Below are 23,846 nucleotides of genomic sequence, written 5' to 3'. Positions count from 1 at the left end.
CTTTGTAATAAAAGTACAAAATCTTCATAGATGTCGATGGCAAGAATATATATGCGCGATAAATAACTCAAATCACGTTCAGTAAACGCTTGCACATGCAAAAACAAAAAGATAATGGTATTTTATTCCTTTTGTAACCCTACTGGCATTTATCGAAGTCGATGCAAAACTGCTGTTGACATCACGTTCTGCATGTAGAAAGGCATTTTGTACACGTATACGAAGCTCATTTCTACTTCTTAGACTTTCGTGGAATGTGTTATTGAGATTTTTGCTGATATATGCAGATAATAAAATATAGTTTTAGAACAGCAAAAGAGTATGTTACATTCGTTGAAAAGTTGGCAAGAACCGGAATAAATCACATTTGCAACACTTAAATAGTTAAGCCGTTTACTATTTAAGCCCAGAGGAATTATAGTTTAGTTCTTATTCACATCACAATGCCATCGAAATGTCATCGAAAAGAAGCCAGCTTACTTTGCTTAATAGTATTTATTTGTGAAGCAATTTTGTCAGCTGGTAGTTTTTGTAGAGGCCGTTTGGAATGTCAGATGGCTCTGAAGGGTAAAATGATAATGAGATCTGGTGTTTTGCTGTGTACCAAAAAGCACCAGTTTACCTGCGTTGATCAAGTTTGTGTTTGCGGAAGACCAGAAAAGTGCAATCAGTAAATGATGAACTAATTAGTTACGCGTATGACGTATTGGTTGCTACTCGTAGTTATTCGTAGGAAAATAAAAAGCAATACATGGCGATAGAAAAATGGAGTAATCTTCTTTTTTTCATTTTAAAGGTTTAACCAAAAATGTAGAGATTTTTCGGTCTACTGGCACAATCCGCACTCCAGAAGATTCCATGTTGCATGCAGCCTTTGCTGGAGGCCTCATAATTGGTTTTCACTGCAGTCGGGTGCCAAAAACAGGAGCTGAGCCAGCAGCCAAACAGTCAACAGCGTGGGCATCAGCAAAATTAACTGCAGTCAGGTGGGTATCCTTGGACAAAGCTCCGCTCAATTGGTGAGGAGGAAGCTGCTGTTGTTGTGGCTATTGCATCCACCGCGTGATGCCAGCTAATGAAAATGACCGCCACAGATGACTGTGCTATTATGGCTAGAGCGGGGAATGGCGAATCAAAAATGGAAAGGTCCTGGGCTTACTTTCGCTCATCAATAAGCTCCATTACGTATACGCCGGGTTGGTTTCGCCCATTGCTCAGCCGACAAACAAACTCAGAGCTGTCTGTCAACCAAGTAAGGGGCTGCATTCGACCTCTGCCAATTGAGCGTTTGCGAATTTGTTTGCGCCATGGACCCCAGCATCTCAGTGCAATCAGGCGGAATATATCCCGCTTTGAGCTGGCTGCTTTTGGAATGATAGAAAGTGTTGCCTTCAAGGGAGCCTCAGTTCCTTTCTCTGCATCGTGAATTCTTTTTTCCAGCCCCCTGCTTTGCATACGCGCCACCCACTGGGCTCTTTGGTGGCCTTATTAAGTTGGCGCCTCTATGCAACTGCCATCAGCCGGGAAAGTTTTTCGCATACCTTCGATGGTCTCGGTCCTTTTTATACGCGGTATATTACCCAGTTAGCTGAATATTCTTGAGTTATATACGAAAATAATAAGAAGCAAACATGATTTATCTCAGATATTTCTGGATGTATTGTCTCAATGCGTTACTGCTGTATTTTTTTGCACTTCAACTACAATTATTTTGATATCACTTTCATACAAGCAAGTAAGACTCATTCTGATTTGTTTAGCCAATTGGGTCGATTGAGCAGGGTAACTTTTGATCGACTCCAGTTGAAAGCTCTTCTACATATTTTCACTCGCTCCAGTTTGTTGGGGTTGTCATCGTTGCAACTTCATTGTCAAAGTTGGCAAAGAGTCTTGAAGGGAAAGTTGGAGTGGGAAACTACAAAGAAATGCACAAAAACTGCGTTGTGCAAATACGGAGAACGAGAGTGGCGAAAAACGATGCAACGGTCTGCCAGTTGGGCGCTAATTATATGTAAATAGCTGGAATGAAACCGCCGCTCGAGGTGCCAGATAATTGGCCCTCATGCAACTGCCAAGTATAGTTTACAGCCGAAGTGATCAAGGGAAACAGTCTGCGAAGGAAAAATGCTCAAATTGTCGAGGCGTGAAGGACGACTCTTCTTTACGGTAAAGCTTTTGGCATGACCCCTTAGGAAGAATTAGAGAAATTTAAATGTGGCTACTTTGAGTGCCAAGGACTGTGCCCTAACTTGTTACTTAACGTGTCCTAGGCAATGACTGTTAGCTTAATTTACGGAAACTTAAATGGTACGCAATGCAATAGCAATTAGCTCAAATGCTAGATGAAATTCCTTTGCATTTAGGTCATTAGAGAAGAAAAATTTCATAACACTTCTCGGTGTGCGTGAGAAGGCATTTTCCCCCTTGGCCACTTCTTCTCCCCGGAGACAACATTCAGGACATAGAACAGCATTACAAAATTTCCCCAAAAAATTCGTAGAAATGCCAAAATAAACGAGTGGGATCGCTGGAATGAGATGGCGCAAGGTAAGGATGTGGAGGATGCTACCCACATGAGCGACAGTAACCAACACGTACAAAACGCATAAACATTCTTGCCTAAGTGAGTTTGTACATAAATTTCGAGCAACTTGCGTTGCAGGATGCGTTACAAGGAGACGATTTTGTGTGGGTCTCAGGATCTGTTTAAAGGGAATGAAGGGGGAGACTGTAGCAGTCTACTGTGAGTAGAGCTAAACTTACGCAAAAATCCATGGGAAACCAAGTGAGTTTTGAAGTTTAGACGGTTGGCTCAGTTTCGGTATCCTAATTTATTTATGCAGCCCCTGGCAAATGCAACTTTACTTAGGATGGATATCACTCAGCTATTCATCGTGTTAGCGTCAGTGCTTATTCGAAGGTATTCAGATGCAATTGTTTTATGTTCGAAAAATATCTTAACACTAAAAAATTTGTGCTACTAGCGTTTACTTTTCACCTTTGAATTTAGAAGAAAGCTAAGAATTTATGAAGATTTCCTACCAAATAACTAAATAGCATTTATTATTTTTATGACATCAAATTTTTAACTACCCAACTATTTAATACCAATTACCGACTACTGGTGTGTGCAACTTGAAAGCTGGAATTGAAATTATTCAACGAATCATGGCAATATCATTGGCTGTTTGCATTATGCAAGCATACCCGGTCCTTTGATGCTTGATGGCATTTCCCGAGCACCTACACACACGCAGCCGGAAAAGAAGCAACTTTAGTAGCATATTTCACGGCGCTGCGTCCGAAGAGAGAACGCTCTAAAGAGCACCGCTTGCCGAAGAGAGAAGCCTTGGGTAAGAGAGACCGAAGCGCACATTACTGACCTACATTAAGTAAAAATTTATTTATGCCGGCTGCCAAATTGGTTCCCCAAAGCATTGGCAGGCCCCGCTGTCCCCTGGTCCCTGGCTTTATGACTATGACGGATATGATTGTTGGTCGGAGTTTCCCTTTCCCCTCCTCGTACTTGCCCACTATTACTGCCTTTGTGGTTGTTGGCTTAAATAATAATGGCTTGTAATTTGCATAAATAATGTTTGATTTTTGCATTGATGAGGGAAGAGTGTGTTCCGCGTGTGTGTGTGTATTTGGGGAATTTTAAATGATTGAAAGCTCGGTCATCATTGGGGAATGCCGGGCTAGATGGCACGAAATTTTTGCATTTAAATCGATAAATTAGTGGAAAGAGCTCTAAAAATCAGTATGCCAGGATATGAGTCGTTTGGTCTATTTGGAAGTTGCATTGTAGATTTAAGCCCACCAAATAGGAAGAATAGTTTGCTGCTATAAGGGTCGACTTCGATGCCCCAACAATGGTTTCTTATCCTGCCACAGCACTGTTAACCAGCTAACAGAGCTCTGGCTCTGTTGCTCTCTAACGGGACCTGGTTCTCTTTGCCTTTGGAGTTCGGCTCGCTTCGGCAAGTTCGCGAGTGCTTGCCGAACTCCACGAACTCCGAGCCGAAGAGCGCTCGGTAGTCGACAGTCGTGACGAATGACGGCGATTATCGCCCTTCGAGGACTTTGTGTAATCAGTGCGTCCTGCTAAGCAAATTAGTTTAGTATGGTTTTAGTGCGCAACGCTGACGGTCGCACCAGTTCGCAGCTCTTAACACGTTGGTGTCGAAAGTCGACGCGCTCGCGTTTCGTCCCTCGCTTGAATTGAATGCCGCGAGTCGCGAGTGCCTGCGATATCATCGGAGGACAATAGCTCAGCACTGTACGTAAGCGGAAGGAATGGCCAGAATTAAATAAATAAATAAGTGCAAGACACAACCGGAGACGCTGGCTGCCAACTTCAATTTGGTACTTCATTTTTCACAGCCCGCTTAACGCAAATTGTGCCGGTCCTGGCTCCTTGCTGGGTACTAAGGTCCTGGTGCATACCCGTGCATTCTCCGCTCCCCTCCCCTGTTGATTGCATTCTTGGCGGCAAGTCGAGCGTGGCTCATTAAATGGCTGGCGAAAAAAAATGAAAGAGGAGTGCCGACTTGCGGAAAAACAATCACAGCATTTCTCTCGGCTGGTAGAGCCTGCAAACGGCATTTATAGAAGGGCCCTAGCGGCGCTGGGAAATTGTGGTATTTTATTCGTTATTTCACTTTGACTGTCACGCCAATTGAATTAATTCCACCGAGGAATTTAGGATTTAATTTGACATTTAATTATTGCAATTAAAAGTGGCCCGCAAAGCGCAGCATCAACAAAAAATGTCGTTTCAAAACAGGATTATGATCAAACAGAACGCAACGAAATTATGAAATTTTGTTTGAAAAAAAATGAATTACTTTCGAAAGTGGTTGACAACATAAAGCCGTGTCACATTACAGCAGCGGTTTGTTATAAAACGCGTAATAAATCTAAGAAAAAAGGAAAAAAGCTTTTATATTGATGAAAGGAAAACTTAAACAACAGGGTCAGAAAAACAATTATTGTATACAATAAAGGTTAACATTAATGGCAAAAGGATACATATATATATATATTTATATATATATATTTGGTTTTTATGCCTTAATAACTTGTTAGCTCTGCCCAATTCTATGATTTGAAACCCCTAGGATATTTTGTCTTTGTATTTTGTATATTAGTATCCTAAAATATCCTTCTCGTTATCAACATAAACAAAATAGCGATTTATTATTATTACAATTCCTTTGACTTCTAGCATTGCCATTGCTAGCTAAAAATATTCAAGCCTGAATGATGTGCTTAACAAATTAAGTTCCATGCAACATGATTTCTTAAGCAACGTTTATCCTTTATTATATGCATTCACTACTTTCGTATATACACATATAATTCAGAAAAGTTTGCGAAACGTCGAATACTTGGTATCAGCAAACTTTTTTGATAACTTTACTTCACTTGTAGCCCGAAAACAGTTTGAAGTGCAGGACGAAAATCACCCAAGGACGAGCTTTAACTAAATTATTGGGAGCTCGCGTCAAGTGTCAGACTTTGGGGGGGAAAATGGAATAACAGTTTGCCTTTGTTGTGTCTACAAATTTGTGGGGCGCTGTTCGTCAGCGCTAATGAATAGGTGGGGAGTTTTGTGCACAATTATCAAATAAAACGGGTAGCCGACCGCACAATTACACACAATATTTTCGCACACGCACCCAAAACGGAAGCCGTATAAACAACATGAATATGAAATTTAGCTGCTAGAAGCATATACATGCACATACATACTATAGATGCACAGCTCGTTGTGGATGGCCGTCCAATAAGCGACATAAAATATGCGAGCACTCACACACACTAGCGCACGCGAGCGAACACTAACACATGCATATGCACATGCGGATGAAGCGCCCGCAGCGAGTGCGGGAAATATTTTATGCACTTTATGCGGCCTGGACGGCGCTTGCTGCTGGGGATCGCTAATTAGGCAATATGCACTTGATTGTGTTATAATCATTAAAACCGGAAATGCATGGCCAACCCACAAAACACAAACGAGCGCAAACGCTTGGCCACACACACACGCGCACACATACGAATATGCGTGAATGCTTTCAGGTGGCTGCAATAGTTCACAGCATACTTTCGCACAGGGCCAAAAAGTGTTTTACCAAAGTTTCGAAATTTCATCACAAGAGTAAATGGGGTCGGTCTCACCATCCTGTCCGATTTTGTTAGTTTCCCATTTCACTCTGATTAATTATTTGGTGAAAAATAATTAAGTCTTTGAGGGGCTGGCAAGGCGTCGGAAAAGCAGCTCGTTCTCCCACAAAATGACGGAAAGTCACATCAATGGCTCGGCGGAAACGGAAGTGCGGGAAAGCAAACACGTGTCGGAAAAATGTCTGCTTGCAACAATGTGTGCTCGTACAAGTATATGTGTGCCAATGCACTTCCGCACACCCACACACCCGCACAGCAGGCGCCCATGTTGCATATGTAAAGCGGCTTGTAAGCTGGCCAATTTTTTATGCATTTATGCATTTTCCCCCGCTGCAGCTGCATCCCGTCCCCCGCTGACCGTTTTTTTTATTAAAGTTGCCCGTTAAGAAAAGCCCAGAAACCGCAGCAACAAACAGGAACGCCCACTGTGCGAACTGCATCGCACGTCCAAACGCCTTTTTGTAGGTTAATCAAATGCAAGACGGGGAAAATGCACAAGCTGCATGTCAGTGGGAAATGCTGCTTGTGGCTAGTTAGTGTGAGCGGGCGTTGGAGCAAGCATTTTGCCATCTTTTTGTGTACGCATTTCGCATGGCTTGTTATATTAAAAGAAATTTCCCAGCTGAGAAGAGACAAGGCAAGGAAAAACAAGCAAGCATCATGGCAACTGACAGCCAAGATGGACGGCTCTGTGATTTGATTTTTATTTCGAGCGATGCACAACAGCAGCTGGCAGTCAGTGGACAGATGAATTATGGCAAATGATGTAAACGCTCCCAGTGGATGTGGCTCTAATTAAACCGAGGGCCAAGAAGCACTCATAGCCCAAGTACTCATTTTCTCCTTTTACAATAGATAAATGACGTTTCGCAATTTCTCAAAAGTTTCGACTACCCTTGCTGGTTGCCTAAAACCAGAAAAAAATATTTCCTTTACTTGCATATTTATTGATTTTCAAGCCACAAGAATTTTTCGTAACGAATAGCTGTAAGTCTTCATAATAGGATGACCAAGAAATGTCGCGTCGAAAAGATAAATATTCCAATTCATCTGCAATCCGAGCAGATTTTGATTGGCACCAAACGCTATAAAAGTTTAAGCTTAATTTAATACATTTTCTGCATATTACCAGCGACAGTCACCAAGCTGCAAAAAAAAAGGAAAAGCACAAAATCCCCACCACCATTTCAGGTGACATAAACAAGCCTTTTATTTGGCATTCTGCTGCAGTTTTTGACACGCGAAAGTAGCAAAACGCTTTCAAAAAGAGAATGTCAAATAAAACACGGAAAGAATGCGGATAAGAGGAAAATTCACAAAGAAAAGAAATTGAGGAAAATATGGATGCAGACGGAACTGAGCGAAAAACTAGCTTTGGGTATATGTATATTAAGCACGAAAAGCTGTCACTCGCGATTGTCTCGACTATTGGATACCTACTTTTTTGTTAGCTTATTGGCGAATAACTTATTAATTCTTATGCGTTTCACAAGTAGCATAAGTACAATAGCAATACTAAACTGGATTTTCCTGTCTCAGTGCTGGCAAAGCTTAATATGATGGGTATGCTTAAATATGCATTGCAAAAATGTAAGCTGCTTTCATTATACCTTTTATACCCTTTGCACAATATACCCCACTCTTTACGATTGGCGGGCACAAAAATGCAGAGTCCAGAGGGAGATATCATTTATTATTTCATTTCCGAAGCAAGACAGCGCAAAAGCCCGAGACAGCAGGAATGCCGTGGATTAGCAACTGTCATTGACAGTTGGAAATCATAGACGCCATTTGGCTGGCTGCAAATTGCTGGCCGCATTTCTTTGTTTGTCATTTAACGATTGACAGCTGGCGATAAACAGAACGAAACAAAACGAGACGGTTCGGGGACTTGGCCAAAACAAAGGCTGCCACACAACGAGCCAAATGAGAACGGTGGAAGGTAAGGCGACTGCCGCCAGCCATCAAATGGAAATGTTAATGACGCATCTCATCGAGAAGGTGTCAATTGCCTTGACTTTATACTTGGCCAAAAATGCCAAGTTTGCATTGCCCATTGGCTTACCTATTTGGCATTCCTTTTTTCTCTGTCCGGCTATTTATCATTACGACTTGGCCGGGCCGAAATGCCTTGGGAGCAGCAGATGGGTCTCCATATCCCAGAGCTGCTTATCAAAGATAACTGACCGATGAACGGAACAATGGCGATGGCGAAAGCCGCCTTGAGGGGATTCAGTTGGGATTCTTCTATCTAGGATAGTCACTATTAATGCTGTCTATTAAATGGTGAATTTAATTTTACCAACAGTGTCCTGTTATAAAAAATATAAGCCACTCCCAACTTTTTCTTGGCCATTTCTAGTTCACCTCACAAATGTCAAGTCAACCACTAGTCACCTGTCCTCCTGTCATATCTAGTTAACACCTTCTTGTTCAGGGATTTGGTGGTCGGACTGCATGTCAACCATTTAAGCCAATTTATTAAATAAGACGTCATTTGTCACATTTCGTTCAGGGTTTCAGCACTTTCCTGTTATCTCTTTTATTAGCTCCGTTCAATCTACGCTTTTACCCCTTTTTTTTGTGACCGCTATCTTTATGATATTCCCGAGAACATAAGGAATAGCCAATCCTGGCGAACAATGCTATAAATGGCCAAAAGCCACACAAAGGTTACAAAAGCCCGGCGAAAGAATAATGCCAAACGAATTCAGCCCGGCAATATATTTTTATTAATTTCCACCTGGTCAACTGATTATGAAACACCCAAATGGACAGCTGACAAGGATGATCAACGGTGGAAACATTGAGCTGATAATAATAATAACGAAAATGGCAGACCCTTTTGCGACCCATCGATAAAACGAAAGGACGGGTGCCGAGGAAATCGTGGCCATGGATCTGACCGCAATTAGTTGCGCACTCAATTTCTTCAAAGATGGAAAGTGCTTTCAGTTTCATAAGCTAGAAAACCCGCAACTCCCTCTCAGTATCTGTCTTTGGCCATCTCTGGCACTTACTATGTGCCACACTCGACGGGAAATTAAACTTGTCCAAAAGTTTAAATGCCTTTCTGCCGCTTTCCGTTGCGTTGCGCTCGACTTTTGTTTTCAAGTTTCCTTAGATTCCCCGTTGGCCTGGCCTGGCCGTGTCCTGTCTCCTGCCTCGTTTCAGCCAAGTTTTCCCCTTTTCCTGGCTTTTCTAATATGGCCACTCCTAGCAATTAAAGAAAGCTCCGGCCTTCGCATACACAACTTATAAAATGATACATTTTGTGGAGGCAGTGGCATGAGAGCGAAGCAGAGGACATCCTTGAGAAGGGCCCACAAGTACGCAACTGAAAACGACTTGCGGTTGGAAAATGTTGCATTCTGATTAAGTGGTGGCAAATGAAGCATGTCAAGTTACCCATACGCCTCGTTGGCTTGCCTCAATTGAATCAACTATTTGCATCATTCAAGGGCCTCTTTGACTCACGTGACCCTCAGTCGATATTGTTTGCCAGTTAAACCAGTTAACAAAAAATAGATTTGTGCACTTTCTATTCATAACGAATTTGTAAATTGCATAACAGATTGAGTTAGCTACTCAGCGACTTAACTGTTACTATAATGGCAATGTGGAAAAATTAATTATATAAAGCAATATGTAACATGTTAGTTGGTAAAATGGATATGGTAGATTGTTATTATTCCAATGAAAAATAAATCACTTTAGGAGATCTGTCGAATATATATATAGGGCCATCTCATTGCATTGACAAAGCCAAAAATACTCATTTATATTATATTTCATATACTTTATATAATTTATAATATATATATAATTTATATTTCTAATTTATATATAATTTACAATAAGCTGGAATATTCCCAACTGAACACTTCGAAAGGGGTACAGAAAGCCTAATTACACACGTTTATTCCGCATTTAGTTTTTATTTTTATTTATTCATTAAAATATGATATTTTCATAAATTGAAAGCTTTATGCAGTTTTCACTAACTTTAAATGGCATTCGCGAGATTTTTAACCCTTTAACACTCGCTGTTAACAGCTCTGCCCATCTCGTTTTGCCTAACATATAATCCTGAATATTTTATGAAGAGAATATCCATGGACACAGCGGAGTTTAAGGGACTGAGTGGGTGCGTTAATAATGAAATTATATTTAATAATAAAATGAAAACCATTACTGCAGCGCACCGACTATAATACATGCATTAAAAAATTAAAAGCATGCCAATCATTTCTGATACATAGTTTACATACACTGAACATTGTTTTCCATGCTTCCCCTTTCAGTGGTATACATACATCCGGAGGTAGTTCGAATATTGCAACAACGTCTGCTGTAATGCATTGGAAATTTTCTCCAGCCTCTCGGCCCAAAGCTGAGCAACACGGTGGCCATAAATATTTGAGAATTGCGGAAAATCGAAAGTGAATCGCTCGGGCTAGAGCAAGTATTCTTACGCCAACTGCCAAGAGGCGCCGCAATCAGGAGGCAAACAATTACGAGGAGAACGAAAACGACTAGCAAGCGAGACCGGCGCTAGCAAATAAAAAATGAAAATTAAAATATTTCCGCTGACAGCGGATGCAGCGACAATTGCCGCGCGTCGCCAGCGCAGACGGGCGGCGGGGAAGCTGCAGCGGAAGCGAGAAATGCCGGAAATATCCTCCCGGCTAATTGTTGCCACTGCCACCGCCGCCGTCGTCTCGATTATCTGCCTCTCTCTCGCGCTACCCGGCTGCGCCGCCCAGGAGAGCGACGACGAGGGGGAGCTGCACCACCTGGACCAGATGCACCACCAGCACCAGGACTTCATCATCGGCGAGTCCGAGGAGCACGATCACATCGCCCATCATCTGGGTAAGAAACTGTCATCTGTTTACTAATCTTACTTGGAGTTATAATACATTTAAAGATTGGAAAAATACAACAGTTCAGTTCAGTTATTTATATTCAATAGTTTTATGCATATTTTCAAGTTTTGACAGTTGAGCATTGAAATGTTGTATTAAATTGCTTGTGAAATTTTACCAAATTGTTATCTATATATTTAAAGCCATTTGCTTAATGCTTCAGGCTATTCAATTATTTTTTTAATTTGTTTGTATTGGAAGATTTCCCTTTTGGCCAACCCACAGAATTATTCCACGAACTGGCATATTTCTTGGATAAGGCAATCGAACACAGCTTGAACGATTTCCAGTTTTTTTTTTTTGATTTAGCTGCTGAGTGCCGGTCGCAATGTCAACTTTGACGCCCTTGCCAAGTGGTAACAAAAAGTTTTGAGTGGCTTAAACTCGGCACCCTCGCCAAAGCTATCTGGATGGTATTTCAAGTGAATTATGGGACTGCCAGTCTGGTCGGGCCCAAAAAACAGCTTGGCTCATTGAGCACATATTGGTATGGTGAAGATAAACGCTGCGGGGAGTGGAGTTCCAGGAGCACGTGCTTGGTTAGCTTTAGTGGCTGTTTAAGTTGTCATTGTCCGCCCAGAGTCCACAGCATAATTAAGGGCACACATGGCGTATGCGTATTCTGGCTTACTCCTGACCCGACACGCGCCTCCCCCCAGGCCACCAACACACACACACACATACACACGCACACACAAGTGACCACTTAAGTTTTCTTTGTCTATGGCCTGTGGGCAGCAAGTCGAGTCCTGCGCCTTCGCATCCCGTGTCCTGCCCTTCCTTCCGCTAGGGCGGCTCAACAAGTGGACAAACGTTGACATTGCACACAATGTTGAACCTCTGAAAATATATTCTCTTCCTTTGCAAATGTGTGTGTGTGCTTGCGATTGTGGCAGTGTCTACTTATGACAAAAAGTGATTGACATTGTGATTGATGGCACTTTGGGTCGTCGGTTTCTGGGTTTATGACTTGACATGATGACCAACTATTCCACAGTGTGACCCATGAATTTTGCGAAAAGGGGTTACAGCTGAGATGGGGATTCCCTGCGCTGATGGGGATTTGCATTCGGGCTTAAAAGTGGCTTATAACTTTAAATATGTGGAAAGTCTTTATGCACGTCATTGTTTACTATAGCCTGTTTGCCTGGCATAACATAAAAGCTATTTTATAAAGTTCATTATTGATTTGAAACTAATTTAAACACAAAATGTACTGTGATATTTCAGTATGATTAATTTGGGAATACATATATAATTAACCCAAAAAGAGATAACAAATAGCAACTAGATTTTAAATCAATTGGGAGCATTTTACCCACTTTAAATGCACTAGTATATGCTGCAGTGAGTACCAGCTATGATGAATAGGTTGTAGTATTTCTGGTTTGGCGACAATAAACCTCAATTAGCTTTGCATCTCGGGGCCAAGTTCCGCTTTAGTCAAATTTAATTTTCGCATGGTTTTCCCGATCGTTTACCCCAGCCATTTTCACCATTTCCATTTGACTGTTTTCATCCATTACTTGAGTGCAAACGGGGTATATTCTAGTCCTTGGCGAACATGCAATAAATAGGGATCATCAATATAGGTATAAAATAATTGAGCATTTAATCATTTTCATTAATATAACAATATCTATCGAAAAACACTTGAACTTTAGAGGCACTTCGTTGCAAGCTGAGTACGAGGTATCACGAGGTCGAGACACTCCTTGTTGTACTCAGCAGCAATTGCTGCTGATGTGCCAGCGATTGTTTGACAATTTTTCAACAATTCCCATGGACTGCAAAAATTTGCCGCCCTCCGCGCGCTGTGTCTTCTATGTCAATTCCCTTTTATTCGCGCCCATTTTCCGGTTGTCTATGCCCGCGTGTGTGTGTTTGTGTTTGTATTGGTGCTCGTTTTTGTGCGTGTTGGCTTTTTTCACACGCTTTCGCGCTGCACCTAAAAGTATGCACGACTTTTTCACGCTGGCTTGCTGCAAGTCCTGGCAGTCAAGCGTATGAGCTGCCGAGTGGAGCGGTAATCAAAAGGGGATGGCGGGAGCGATGGGCGCTTGGGCGTTTTGGCTGGTGCTGAACAATCACGGGGGCTGTTGGCCTTTGAGGCTCTGTTGTCGTTTATTTGCCTTAGTTCTTGTAATTTGTGTTTTATGTTGGTCCACTGTTGTTTTTCTTTCCGTTCGCTGTTGCGCTTTCGGACTGTTGCCTCCAGGCGAATACCTGTTAAAACTTCTATTTTTGTATCCGGCTCGCGTTTGAAGATGACCTTTTCCCCACCTGATCACCTTCAAATGCGCAGTCAAATTGAATTTACTGAATGTTGATTTTTGAACATCAAAAAGGCCGCTTAGCTCAATTAGCGCACAAGTTGCCGAATACTTGAATACACAAATAGAAATCGCGAGTGCTTCATTTTCGGACTGCTAATTTGAAAGACGTTGCCGTTCTCGGAACTTCATCGCTTCGTTGGCCAGGGAAATTGCAAGAAACTTGCAGCAGGGAATGATAAGGCTTCTGGCTCACGTCTGTAAAGTGATGTGCTGCCAAAGTTGGCTTAGAAACTTGGCCAGCAAGAGATTGATGACCGGAATGGTCGAGAAGGTGTTGCGCTCGGATAAGACGCATCTGGATCGCTAGCTCTCCACCTCCCACTGAGCCGTGTAAATGCGGCTAATTGGAATCATTAGCCGGGCCAAGGCAAACACTGGACAAACACTTGGAAATCATAGACAAATTTGCGCAAATTTCGGGCAGTTGTTGACACCACCGAAAATGATAATCCGGTGCTTGTCTGGCAGGCCAATAAATCATCTGGCCCGCCGGCAGACAGTGAAAGGGAATTGGCTTAAGTGCGTTAGCAAAATCAACAGCGGCTGTCTCCGGCAGCAGGTGCTCGACTTCTCAGGACCTTCCATCCTCCATCCACCATCCACCTCAATCCACTATTCGGCATCCAGTGCAAATAGGAGATAGGCGTACGTACAGAGATTGTGCCCAGAATCCAGTGAGAGCCTAAAGCTGTCCGCGGATGTTCGAGCATCGTTCGCGTTTTTGTTGCATAATATTTTTGGGGCTCAGACAATATATATACGTATATATATATTTTCATTTGTTTGCCCCTGTTTTTTTAGTTCTGTTTTGGCTACGCCTTCGCCGTGTTTGGGTTGTTCCTGCTTCCTGTAACTGCGTGTTCCTCTTCCGGTTCCGTTCAGCTCCCCTCCCCCATATCAGCCACGTTGTCTGCCAGGACTGGCAGGACTGCCACGACAATGTTCGGATGGCAAATTTAAGGCATATTTCTTGGCGCTGGGCCGCGGGAAAAATGGCATAATAAATAAATCTACTTTGAATTAGCGCCATTTACTTTACATTTATTCTCTGCCGCCGTGCAATTTATAGCACTCAACGCACTCTTCCCTAGCCTTCTTCTCGGTTTTTTTTTTTTTATTTGAAGATATTTTTGCGTTTGTTGTTTCTGTCGTTTCAATTTGGCGGCGCGTGCTTTTTGGCTAATGAAGTTTTGAGGTTAGACAGCAGGAAAATGGGAGCAGCCTGGAGGTGTGCAGCTAAGTGGACATGAAAAGCGACGCGCTTTAACATAAATTTGGGTAATATTCATATTTTCATATTCATAGACTTAAATCAGGGAAACAAATTCGTACTCGATGTTCTATTTCAACGCATTTATTCGTTCAGATGAAAAAAATTCCTCTCCAGCTGGAAGGTTTCACTTTAATATCTCATTAAAAGTAATAAAAAAAATACAGATTCATATACTCTATGGACATAAAGATTAGATTGTATTGAATGTATTTATATCGGTCATAAACTGAAGGCTTATTTAAAAAGCCACAAAAATTTGTCATGAATAAATGTTTTTCATAAAAAATCGTTTATTAATACATAGTGGCGTTTTTGGCAGCACCACTATATATTTATTATTTTTATAGCATATTTTACCAAAATGCCTTTTTCTATGAACAGGTAACGAGCTATGCAAGTAAATTCTCTTGGGAGTGGATTTTGAAAGAGCTATAAAGTGTTGCACCTTGTTTAATTAATCAAGTCTTTGTATGTGTGATGAGTTCAACAACCCGAATAGTTTCTCTACTCCAAGGCTTCACTAAAAATGGCAGACAATATTTCTCTTTGAACCCCGAATCCTTATCAAAGATTCAGCTGTTCTATTGCTTCTGACTGGAAATTGCCACAGAGTTGCTGGCATCACAATCCCCAGGATCCACGACTCCTCCTTCCCCCATCATTAGGTCTCGCTGGAAATCTTTCACGGTCACGTCGTATTGCCTGCAAATCACGTCATACTGAGTACAAAAAGAGCAACAAAGCCGGACCAGAATCGGGAACTTTTTGGCCAACTTTGGGAACACTTTCTTTCCGGTTTTTCCCTGTGCTGTCTGAAGCGCAGGCACGTAGCAGTGCCTGGAAACATTTGTTGGCCCACTCGATGCGTTTTCCATGTCTGCACATGGAGCGAAAGCCACAAGGAGCGGGAAATTCACTGGCATGCTCCAGAGGAATGGGAAGTGACGGGCGCCTGCAAGTATGCAACACAAAATATTACAAACAGCAACCAGACCCAGTCGCATACAAAACTTGCTCGCCAGCATGCAGCAGTTGACTCTTGCCCGGCCCTCTTCCACCAGTTTCCCAACAATTTCTCGAATATACGAACGAGAAATCGAATTTATTGCATACTATTGTGCGTTTGCGGCAACCACAAAATGTATTTGCATTGCCAGCCAGCTGCGACAGATGTGGGAAAAGTCGGAAAAGCCGGAAGAGTCGGAAGAGTCGGAAGAGTCGGAACAGTCGGAAGAGTCGGAACAGTCGCCTCCTGCCCAGTTAGCATGTGCTATACGTTTATTAAAATGCAAACGGCCTCGACTCGTAGAAGTAGTCGTAACACGAAAATTAATTGAAAACTCAGTGCCATTGCTTCGGTCTCCGGTTTAAACGAGCACTGCCTTGGCATTCAACTCGCTCTGAATCCCCTACCACATCCACATCAAAGTCCACATCCACATCCACGGCGAATGGGAATCCATTTGCGCTATTGACTCGTCTGTCTGCACGCAAGGAGACACGCGTTCAAGGTCTCTCCGGTTATAGATGACATTATTTTATGGCGCAGCCGGAGTGGCCGGAAAATACGATACAAATGTATGTGTGCCAAGGTGCCGGGCGTGTGGAATGGAAATGGAAATCAATAACGAAATAGTCGTCAACTTGGGAAAATATTAATTCTCTTTTGCCAAAATAATAACTCATTTCTGCAATAGAGAGGTCTTTAATATATTTGCCCTGAGGCGAACACTTTTATTGCTGTGAATTTTTAATTTCTAAATTTCATTTCGGTTTCGTAATTTGTAAATATATTGGCTTGTTAATTAACTTATCCGATTTGTGTGTTTGCACATATTTTCCCAGGGCTGCCAGAGCTGCGGTTCGAATTTTCACGTTCTAAGCGCGAGCTCATAAACGTAAATCTATTTACCCATTTGCTGGCATTTGCTAAATATTTTATGGCGCGTGCGGAAAATGCATTTTACCTGTTACCTGTGGGAATTGAAAGCCCTCCATCCAATCGATTTCATCTGCTCCATCGATGCAGCTGCACAAAAGTCAAATTGCAACTTCATTTTGTGGCTGTGAAAATTACAAGCTGAGCGCCAGCAAAGAAAGGCGCTGAAAAAGCGACCTTAAAATATTGGAAAAGTTCACGAACCCAGAAGTTTCCTGCCTTGGTATTCTGGGCGTGTTGGGTGCGGTTTTGGGGTTTTTAGCTGGCCAATTTGGCAGGAGTGCGAAATGGCTGTGTGGGTATCTGTTTGTATTCCTTACACACTTCTCACCGCAAATTGAATTTGCACTAAGGATAACCAAGCCAATATTAACTATCTCTCTAAATGTACATTCCGTCTCTCGTTTCATTGCTCTTCCTCTGGATGAACTCTCAACACTTTTCATGCCCCGCCGGCACTCGGAATGAAATCTCGCAGCTGAGATGCAAAATAAGGATGAGCTACTGGAGGACATACGCGAGGATACGGTCGTCAATGCGATTCCCGAGAAAGGTAAGTCAGTTGCTATACCAGCTCATCCTCCCATTGCCAATTCACACGACTTGGATTCCCATGTTCATGGTGGGCGGAGGGGGGGGGGGTTTGCACAAGGATTTTATGTCCTGTGACGAGGCACAGGCTTATAATGCATGCTTTAAGGATACGATAGTGCACTTAAGTGCCTTATTGGATGCGAGAAATTGCATTGAGTATTTTCCGGACTACTGCTGCTGCCAAATGATTTCAAGGTTGAAACACATCACCTATTCAGAGGCTGGGTCAATGGGACTTTATTCGCTGCAACTGAACTATTATAAATTAATTTGTTATGTGCATTGCTTGTTGAAAGTCATTATATATGCATCTGTGGATTTACAAATTTAACATTACCCAATTAAGCTCAGTATTGTTGTCAGATTTGATACAGTTTGAATAGCATATATATTTATTTATAGAAGCTTAAGACAGGCGTTTCTGAAATGTTTCCCTTTAATGTGACTGATATACGAATAGTTATTTGGCCAGACAAAAGGATACGACCGTTTGCTTTATGTGCCTAGTAAATAATTAGAGAAGCTTTAATCTCAGAAGACCTTTCTAAGACCTACTGATTGATTTCCTTATTACGAATATTAAGAACAATTAATTGTCAGCCCGACGCGTCGGTCACATCCACCTGAGTTTGCAGCCGTGTCCTTTTTATGTCTCTTAAACTTATCCCCAGTGTCGTCACGTGCTCAGTCCTTGTCTGAATCAAGCATTCCCCGCCCTCTGCTTTTCCTTAAAACGGCGCCATTAAGTCAGTTGCTTTTCCCCGCGCTTTTCCGCCTGCCCGCTTTTCGCCCACCCTCGAGTGTCTCGGAATACGAGTTGCTTGGCTGCTGTAGCAGTCTTTCTCTCGCTTTTAAATTTTATTTATTGTAAATTGTATTTGAAACGTGCTGAGGTTCAGTTTTCTCAGCAGAGAGACGGCGGACAAATGTCAGGCTTGCCCTTGGCATGGATATGGTATGTATGCAGGATATGGGATATGCGAGAAAGTGAGGCGGCCTGCATGCGCGTATGTGTGGGTATATCTCAAACACATCTCATGCGAGTGTGTTAGTGTGTCGTGCAAGTTAATAGAGTTGTTTAGCATTTAAATAGCGCCATTTACTTGTTGTTGCCTCTTCTGCCTCTGGATGTTGCCGTTGCGCTTATTAAGTTGAAATGCCAGTCAAGTCGACTTGACTTAATAAAGTTGGCTTAAAGCAGCGGAAGGAAAGTGGGAAATTGTGCCTAGTGAGCTTGAGAAAGTGCTCCATTAGGCACTGGTAACTAAGTCAAAGTATTTTATAATATCAAGCGAGCGTCTCAATGAGCTAGGAAACTGAAATTCCAACTGCATATGATGCCCAATGTTTTCTATGCTGTACCCATCGAGCTAAATGCTTTACAAGAATAAGAATGTGGTTGGGTTTGTGGGGGAATCCCTTAAGCCGAGTTTTTATTCAGGGCACAAAGCCTCCAAAGAACATGCCCTAAACGGCGATTTACAATTTCCTTTCATACATCATAAACATTATGCTAAGCACTCAGAGCCATGGATCCGAGGGTTCCCGTGGCATTTATCCACTTCAGATACAAAGCAAATGCCCATTAAATCCTAATTTCATATGCCCATAAATCCACTAAACAATCACACTTTCAATCCCGAAGACGAAGCGCAAAATATGTAACAAATTTCCACATATTCACACACGACCGCCTCCAGAAAAGTATGCCATAAAAGCCCCCACTCACGCAGGCATATCCTTGCTGCCTGGATGTATCAATAAGCGGAGGCAAATCAAATGAGTTGGCAAAAGGCGGCAGACGATGACAAAACAGTTTGCGGAAGGGGCCCACAACAAGGACCTACTGCTTCGGCTCTGACGAATTGAAGCCTGTGTTATCGAGCTTATTAGTGGTATCCTCCAGTTGTTCGGGCTTGGTTTCATTATTATTATCAAGTGAGGTGCACGGCAGATACAAGATGAATGCTTAGAAAAGCTCTACAGATAAAATCCGCTGGGAGTGGATAGAGTTACAACAATTGTAAGTGTTCTATTTTAGTACTAAACTACATGCTGATATTGCTCAAATAAAGACGCTCCTTTTTGTTTATACTAATAACCGCTCAAAATCATGAATATCTCAATAAGCCCTTCTTTTTGTGTTAGTTGCACTTAACAGATAGATACCAAGATACTAGATACCAATTTTACTTTTCGAAATGATACCCAAGCAACTATGCGATCCTTGAATTCCACGATCGAAACGACTCCCAAATGCCTTTTACCCGAAAGCAATAAGTGTATCGTTGACAACTCGAAACGTGATGTTTAGGAAGAGATTAGGCGACAATAAACGACAGGATGGGGACTCACAAAAGGACGAGACGAGCGAAAGGTTGCCCTTCTCCCGATGTTGCGCATTTTGCTGCCGCAATTGAGATTTACGGCCGCATCAATAAACATCAAAAAAATTCGCCCCGCCACTTTCTTGGCCATCACCCTTGCTTATCGCCTTGTTTACGCATTTTAAGTACAAGATTGTTATGTGTTGATTTGCCTTAACCGATGCGTGCCCCGCATATGAGAAAAAGCCTTCGTCTGCCAGGGTTGTGCGTTGTTTTTATTTCATTTTATTATTTTATTCCATAGCGTATGCGAAGTGCAAACTTCGTCGAGGCTTCTGAGCATGTCAGCGACAAACAGGAGCAAACACAAACAAAAAGCAGCGGCGTGAGGCGGCTAAGTTTTAAGTCCTGCCCCGCCTTAGATTTTCCCCACCCAAACAACCAAACCACAAATCTGTTGCATACTTGCGGGCGCGCCTTTAAAGTCAACGCTTCCAACGCTTTTTCAACGCTTCGCTGAGCATTCTGTTGCCTAGTGGGTGTGAGTGGGTGTCAGTGGGTGTGTGTATGGGTGTGCTGGGACTTTGATTGACTGGTTGAGAACTGGCTGACAGGCCAGTCGAGTCCATGATTGTTGCTGTTGACATGGGTTATGCTAAACACAGCGGAATGACCGCCAGCCCACTGATATCTGATCTAAGCCAGGTCGCCTAAATTAAATAAATTTATATTAAATTAAATTAACTGCTAAGTCTATTCATTTACAATAAATCACTTAAAGGGGTATTTAATTCAACAGTAATTCATGAAAATGATTGGGATCACTTTTAACGACCGATGCTCGATTTTGTTGTAACCATTATATGAAGTATTTCTCCGGCTGTTTTGATCATCAAATTGTCTTAGAACAGAGGCTTTTAACTTAAACATCAAAAACATAAGTTAAGCTCCCCTATTCTAAGGCAAGTTGGACCAATATGTTATTGGTATCACCAACTAGAAGACGCACTTTTGTCCAATCGGAACAAAGGTATATACAGATGTTTCGATCGAATACAGGAAACAACCTGATATTTACCTTGTTTTAGATTAGACTAAGAAAAATTAGTTGTAATTGCCATATCCTCTCTTCCAGATCTTCCAAAGTTCGGAGAACTCCTGCAGAACGTAACGGTGCCCGTAAGTCGGGAGGCGGTACTCCAGTGCGTAGTCGACAATTTGCAGACTTACAAGGTGAGTTCTTAGAATCCAAAAAATCCTTGCGGGCTTTCCTTTTTGGATATTTTGGTCATTAAAAATTAAAACACTGCTCATGTGTTATTTAATATCATTTGTGGTGTCGTAGAGAAGACATTTTGGGTCATTGTGCCTGTCACCAAAGACCATTCTCACATTATCCGCTTAAACGTGGCAAAGTGGGGGTCCTAGTTTTTTACCTTTGCGTGTCGTGTTTTTGCGTTGAACTGACCCCTTTGTTGGGCACGTTCCGGAGCCCATGAGCGTTACTTTGATTTCGTGACACACTAAAACCGACACAAACAAACCGAAAATGTATCTCAATGAATTGCCGAAACGAATATAGCAGGGGTATTATACCATTTTGTTTGTCCGTTTTGATTATATCTGGTTAGGTTATTGGAGGAGTCCTTTGTAGTGTATTGTCTGGTCCAACGATTTTATCACTACTATCACTGTTGCATGGGGGCAAACAAATTGAAAGGTAATGAAACTGAAGTCTGAATAGTGTAGACAGCATCAATTTCTCTACCTTATAGCCTGAGTGCCCCATCGAAGTAGTTGAATTCAAGTCGAGTCCAAGTTCTTTTGATTGCCAGAAAACGAAACCGTATCAGAAACAATCTCAGTTACTGGTGATCAAAGGTAACTCGGCCCTTGATAACGAGCTCACTACGGATTCTATTAGGTGAATCTGATTTGATACCATGTTAAAAGTGTCCCAGACCGTATAGCAATAGTAGCACAAAGCTATGCAATCTGGAATACTCAGAATGTGGTACAAAACCCGTGGGCGGTACGATAATCATTGCAGTTTCTTTAAACTATATTTCATAATACCCCCGATGACAAAGGCTCCCTGAAGAAAAGGTCTTTATCAACCCGAGTACTAAGAATATAGAACAAAGTTAAAATCAATTTAATTCGGGGCCCCCGCTGGCACATTTTGCACTGCTTTAGCATCCACTGGGCACATTATCCAAAACACTTTCCACCTTCTTGGCGACACTTTTCCACATTTCCCGACCGTAAGACTGGTCGTTATAAATGAGCTCCGACCACGCCACTGGGGCATTAGCATTGGGATGAGGAAATCGCTGAACGTTTTAGTTTTACAACTTAAATGTAAGCAAATATAAACGGATTCTCTTACTACAGTGTACCTTTTTTTTTTTTTTGTTCTCCTAGATTGCGTGGCTACGTGTCGATACACAGACCATTTTAACGATACAAAATCACGTCATAACCAAAAATCATCGCATGAGCATAACTCACGCCGAGAAACGTGCCTGGATTTTGCGTATACGTGATGTGAAGGAGTCCGATAAAGGCTGGTAATGTATCCCCCCTTCCCAGCACTACTGCACCCCTGTCCAGCTGCACAGTTGCCATTAGTGGTGCCTTGAAATATACCAATACTTCAAATGCCACCATAATTGCAATGCTCCTCTGCCATCCGCAGATATCCAACATATACCCCAATCTCATTCGAATCGCTTGCAGGTACATGTGCCAAATAAACACGGATCCCATGAAGAGTCAAGTTGGCTATCTGGATGTTGTCGGTGAGTATTCGATATTAAAGGTTGCGTAAGGCCCAGGCCCCACACTCCCATTTTGGCTAACCAAATAGACCAAAGCTCGTCAAACAAAATTGATGCATGCACATATATATTTGTATATGTATATGTACATACTCGTACGTAGGTAACTCTGAGGGGAGCTCAAATGAATTGTAATTTGGCTTGAGTGGCTCAACTCGGAGCCAGAACAAAGTTGCTGTTGATAGTTTTTCAAATTGCACTAATTGCTCAGCCAAGTGGCAATTGAATGCGAAAAGTGGGTGGGGTAAGCGCAGTTGTGCAACTCAAACTATTGTGCTCTCGATTGAGTCTAATTGCGAAAAGAAGAAGCTGATATTCGACTTAAGCCGTGCTCCGTGCCAGCGGAAAAGTTTTCACTTAACCAACACATTAGTTCAGCCCGCAAACAGCGAGGGCAGCGAAAGGTAATGAAACAATTTACATGCTACGTGCACCTGTCCCATCCCCATACCCATTTACATCTACATCCACATCCACATCTATGTCCAGGTCGTCCATGTCCTGGCGTTAATTATTCAGACGGCGTAGACGTTGGAGCGGCACCGAAAAACCTCAGAGCTCACTGGGCGAATTTAAAATGTATATGCCGCCCCTTTTTGCGGAGCTAGGGCTTTGTGTCCCGCTTCCGGTTGCCCCGCTCCATCCGCATAAGTAACCACTCTGGTTGATTGTGTTTTCATTGATGTTGAAATTCATTAAGGACTCAGTCCTTCTACTCGATACACTGAGCACAACGCCGCCGCCTTGCCATGGAAATAATTCACATACAACCGCACTAAGTCCGTAAGCAAAATGGCAAGCCGCTTTAAATCAGCGCGGGTTTTCCAGCTGCCACTGACAAAGTGCTCGATTTTATGGAGTTTTCCTTGCAGCGCACCCCTTCAGCTACACACACCCATTCACCCACTACACCCACAAGCACACCCACCTCCTCCCCATTCAGCCAACGCGATGGTAACCAACTATTATTGTTGTCAGCGGCGGTTGTAGTTTTCCACACCGCGAAATAAGCAAATAAACGGCGGCGTGAAAGTGATCGGAACTTAGGAACCATTCGCTGGGATTTGGTAAGGGTAAGCTCAAAGAGCGTGTTTGACAAAAGGTTGGGAAAAAGGAAAATAGGTGAATTAGTGGTGACCTCATGAAGGTAAGCGAACAGGTCCTGACATCAGCCAAGCACTTAAAACCCAAATCGTTATGTTAACCATACTATTAGGAAATATTAAATTGCTTGTATGTTAATAGGCGGTAGATAATGTATAGAATTATGGCTATAAAGGAAATGTGGCGTTCCGGTTAACGCCTATTTTAAATGACAATAGAGAACGGGTTAGAAACCAGACCCCAATCAATTAAAAATGAGGAAAGAGGCTAACATTTTTTAACAGCATTCACTCATAAATTGAAATGGAACAAAATT

General features: G+C 42.3%; 1 protein-coding gene, 1 long non-coding RNA gene and 6 other non-coding genes across 8 annotated transcripts in view; 2 read left to right on the top strand and 6 right to left on the bottom strand.

Moving 5' to 3' along the window:
* The first annotated feature begins 441 nt into the window (after window positions 1–441).
* lncRNA:CR44821 (long non-coding RNA:CR44821) lies at window positions 442–772 on the top strand. Its single transcript, NR_124096.1, has one exon. It is a non-coding gene; the product is annotated as a long non-coding RNA:CR44821 (long non-coding RNA).
* Window positions 773–4,113: 3,341 nt separating this feature from the next.
* The window catches only part of DIP-theta (Dpr-interacting protein theta), a 32,270-nt gene continuing 12,537 nt past the window's right edge, over window positions 4,114–23,846 (top strand). The window contains exons 1-6 of the mRNA NM_164653.3: window positions 4,114–4,279; window positions 10,494–11,064; window positions 17,144–17,218; window positions 20,722–20,819; window positions 22,011–22,156; window positions 22,326–22,387. Of these exons, the coding sequence (NP_723103.1) occupies window positions 10,758–11,064; window positions 17,144–17,218; window positions 20,722–20,819; window positions 22,011–22,156; window positions 22,326–22,387 (688 nt within the window). The 5' untranslated portion in view covers window positions 4,114–4,279; window positions 10,494–10,757. The remainder of the gene's footprint in view (window positions 4,280–10,493; window positions 11,065–17,143; window positions 17,219–20,721; window positions 20,820–22,010; window positions 22,157–22,325; window positions 22,388–23,846) is intronic.
* mir-964 (mir-964 stem loop) lies at window positions 20,473–20,572 on the bottom strand. The gene has a single exon (NR_047906.1). It is a non-coding gene; the product is annotated as a mir-964 precursor RNA (primary transcript).
* Window positions 20,596–20,684, bottom strand: mir-963 (mir-963 stem loop). Its single transcript, NR_047904.1, has one exon. It is a non-coding gene; the product is annotated as a mir-963 precursor RNA (primary transcript).
* Window positions 21,285–21,376, bottom strand: mir-962 (mir-962 stem loop). The gene has a single exon (NR_047902.1). It is a non-coding gene; the product is annotated as a mir-962 precursor RNA (primary transcript).
* On the bottom strand, window positions 21,395–21,483 carry mir-961 (mir-961 stem loop). Its single transcript, NR_047900.1, has one exon. It is a non-coding gene; the product is annotated as a mir-961 precursor RNA (primary transcript).
* On the bottom strand, window positions 21,519–21,611 carry mir-960 (mir-960 stem loop). Its single transcript, NR_047898.1, has one exon. It is a non-coding gene; the product is annotated as a mir-960 precursor RNA (primary transcript).
* On the bottom strand, window positions 21,637–21,734 carry mir-959 (mir-959 stem loop). Its single transcript, NR_047896.1, has one exon. It is a non-coding gene; the product is annotated as a mir-959 precursor RNA (primary transcript).

Source organism: Drosophila melanogaster, chromosome 2L (genome assembly GCF_000001215.4).
Source record: "Drosophila melanogaster chromosome 2L".
Lineage (NCBI taxonomy): Eukaryota > Metazoa > Arthropoda > Insecta > Diptera > Drosophilidae > Drosophila > Drosophila melanogaster.
Note: the sequence above shows the minus strand (reverse complement) of the source record. Positions and strands in the feature narration are given on the sequence as shown.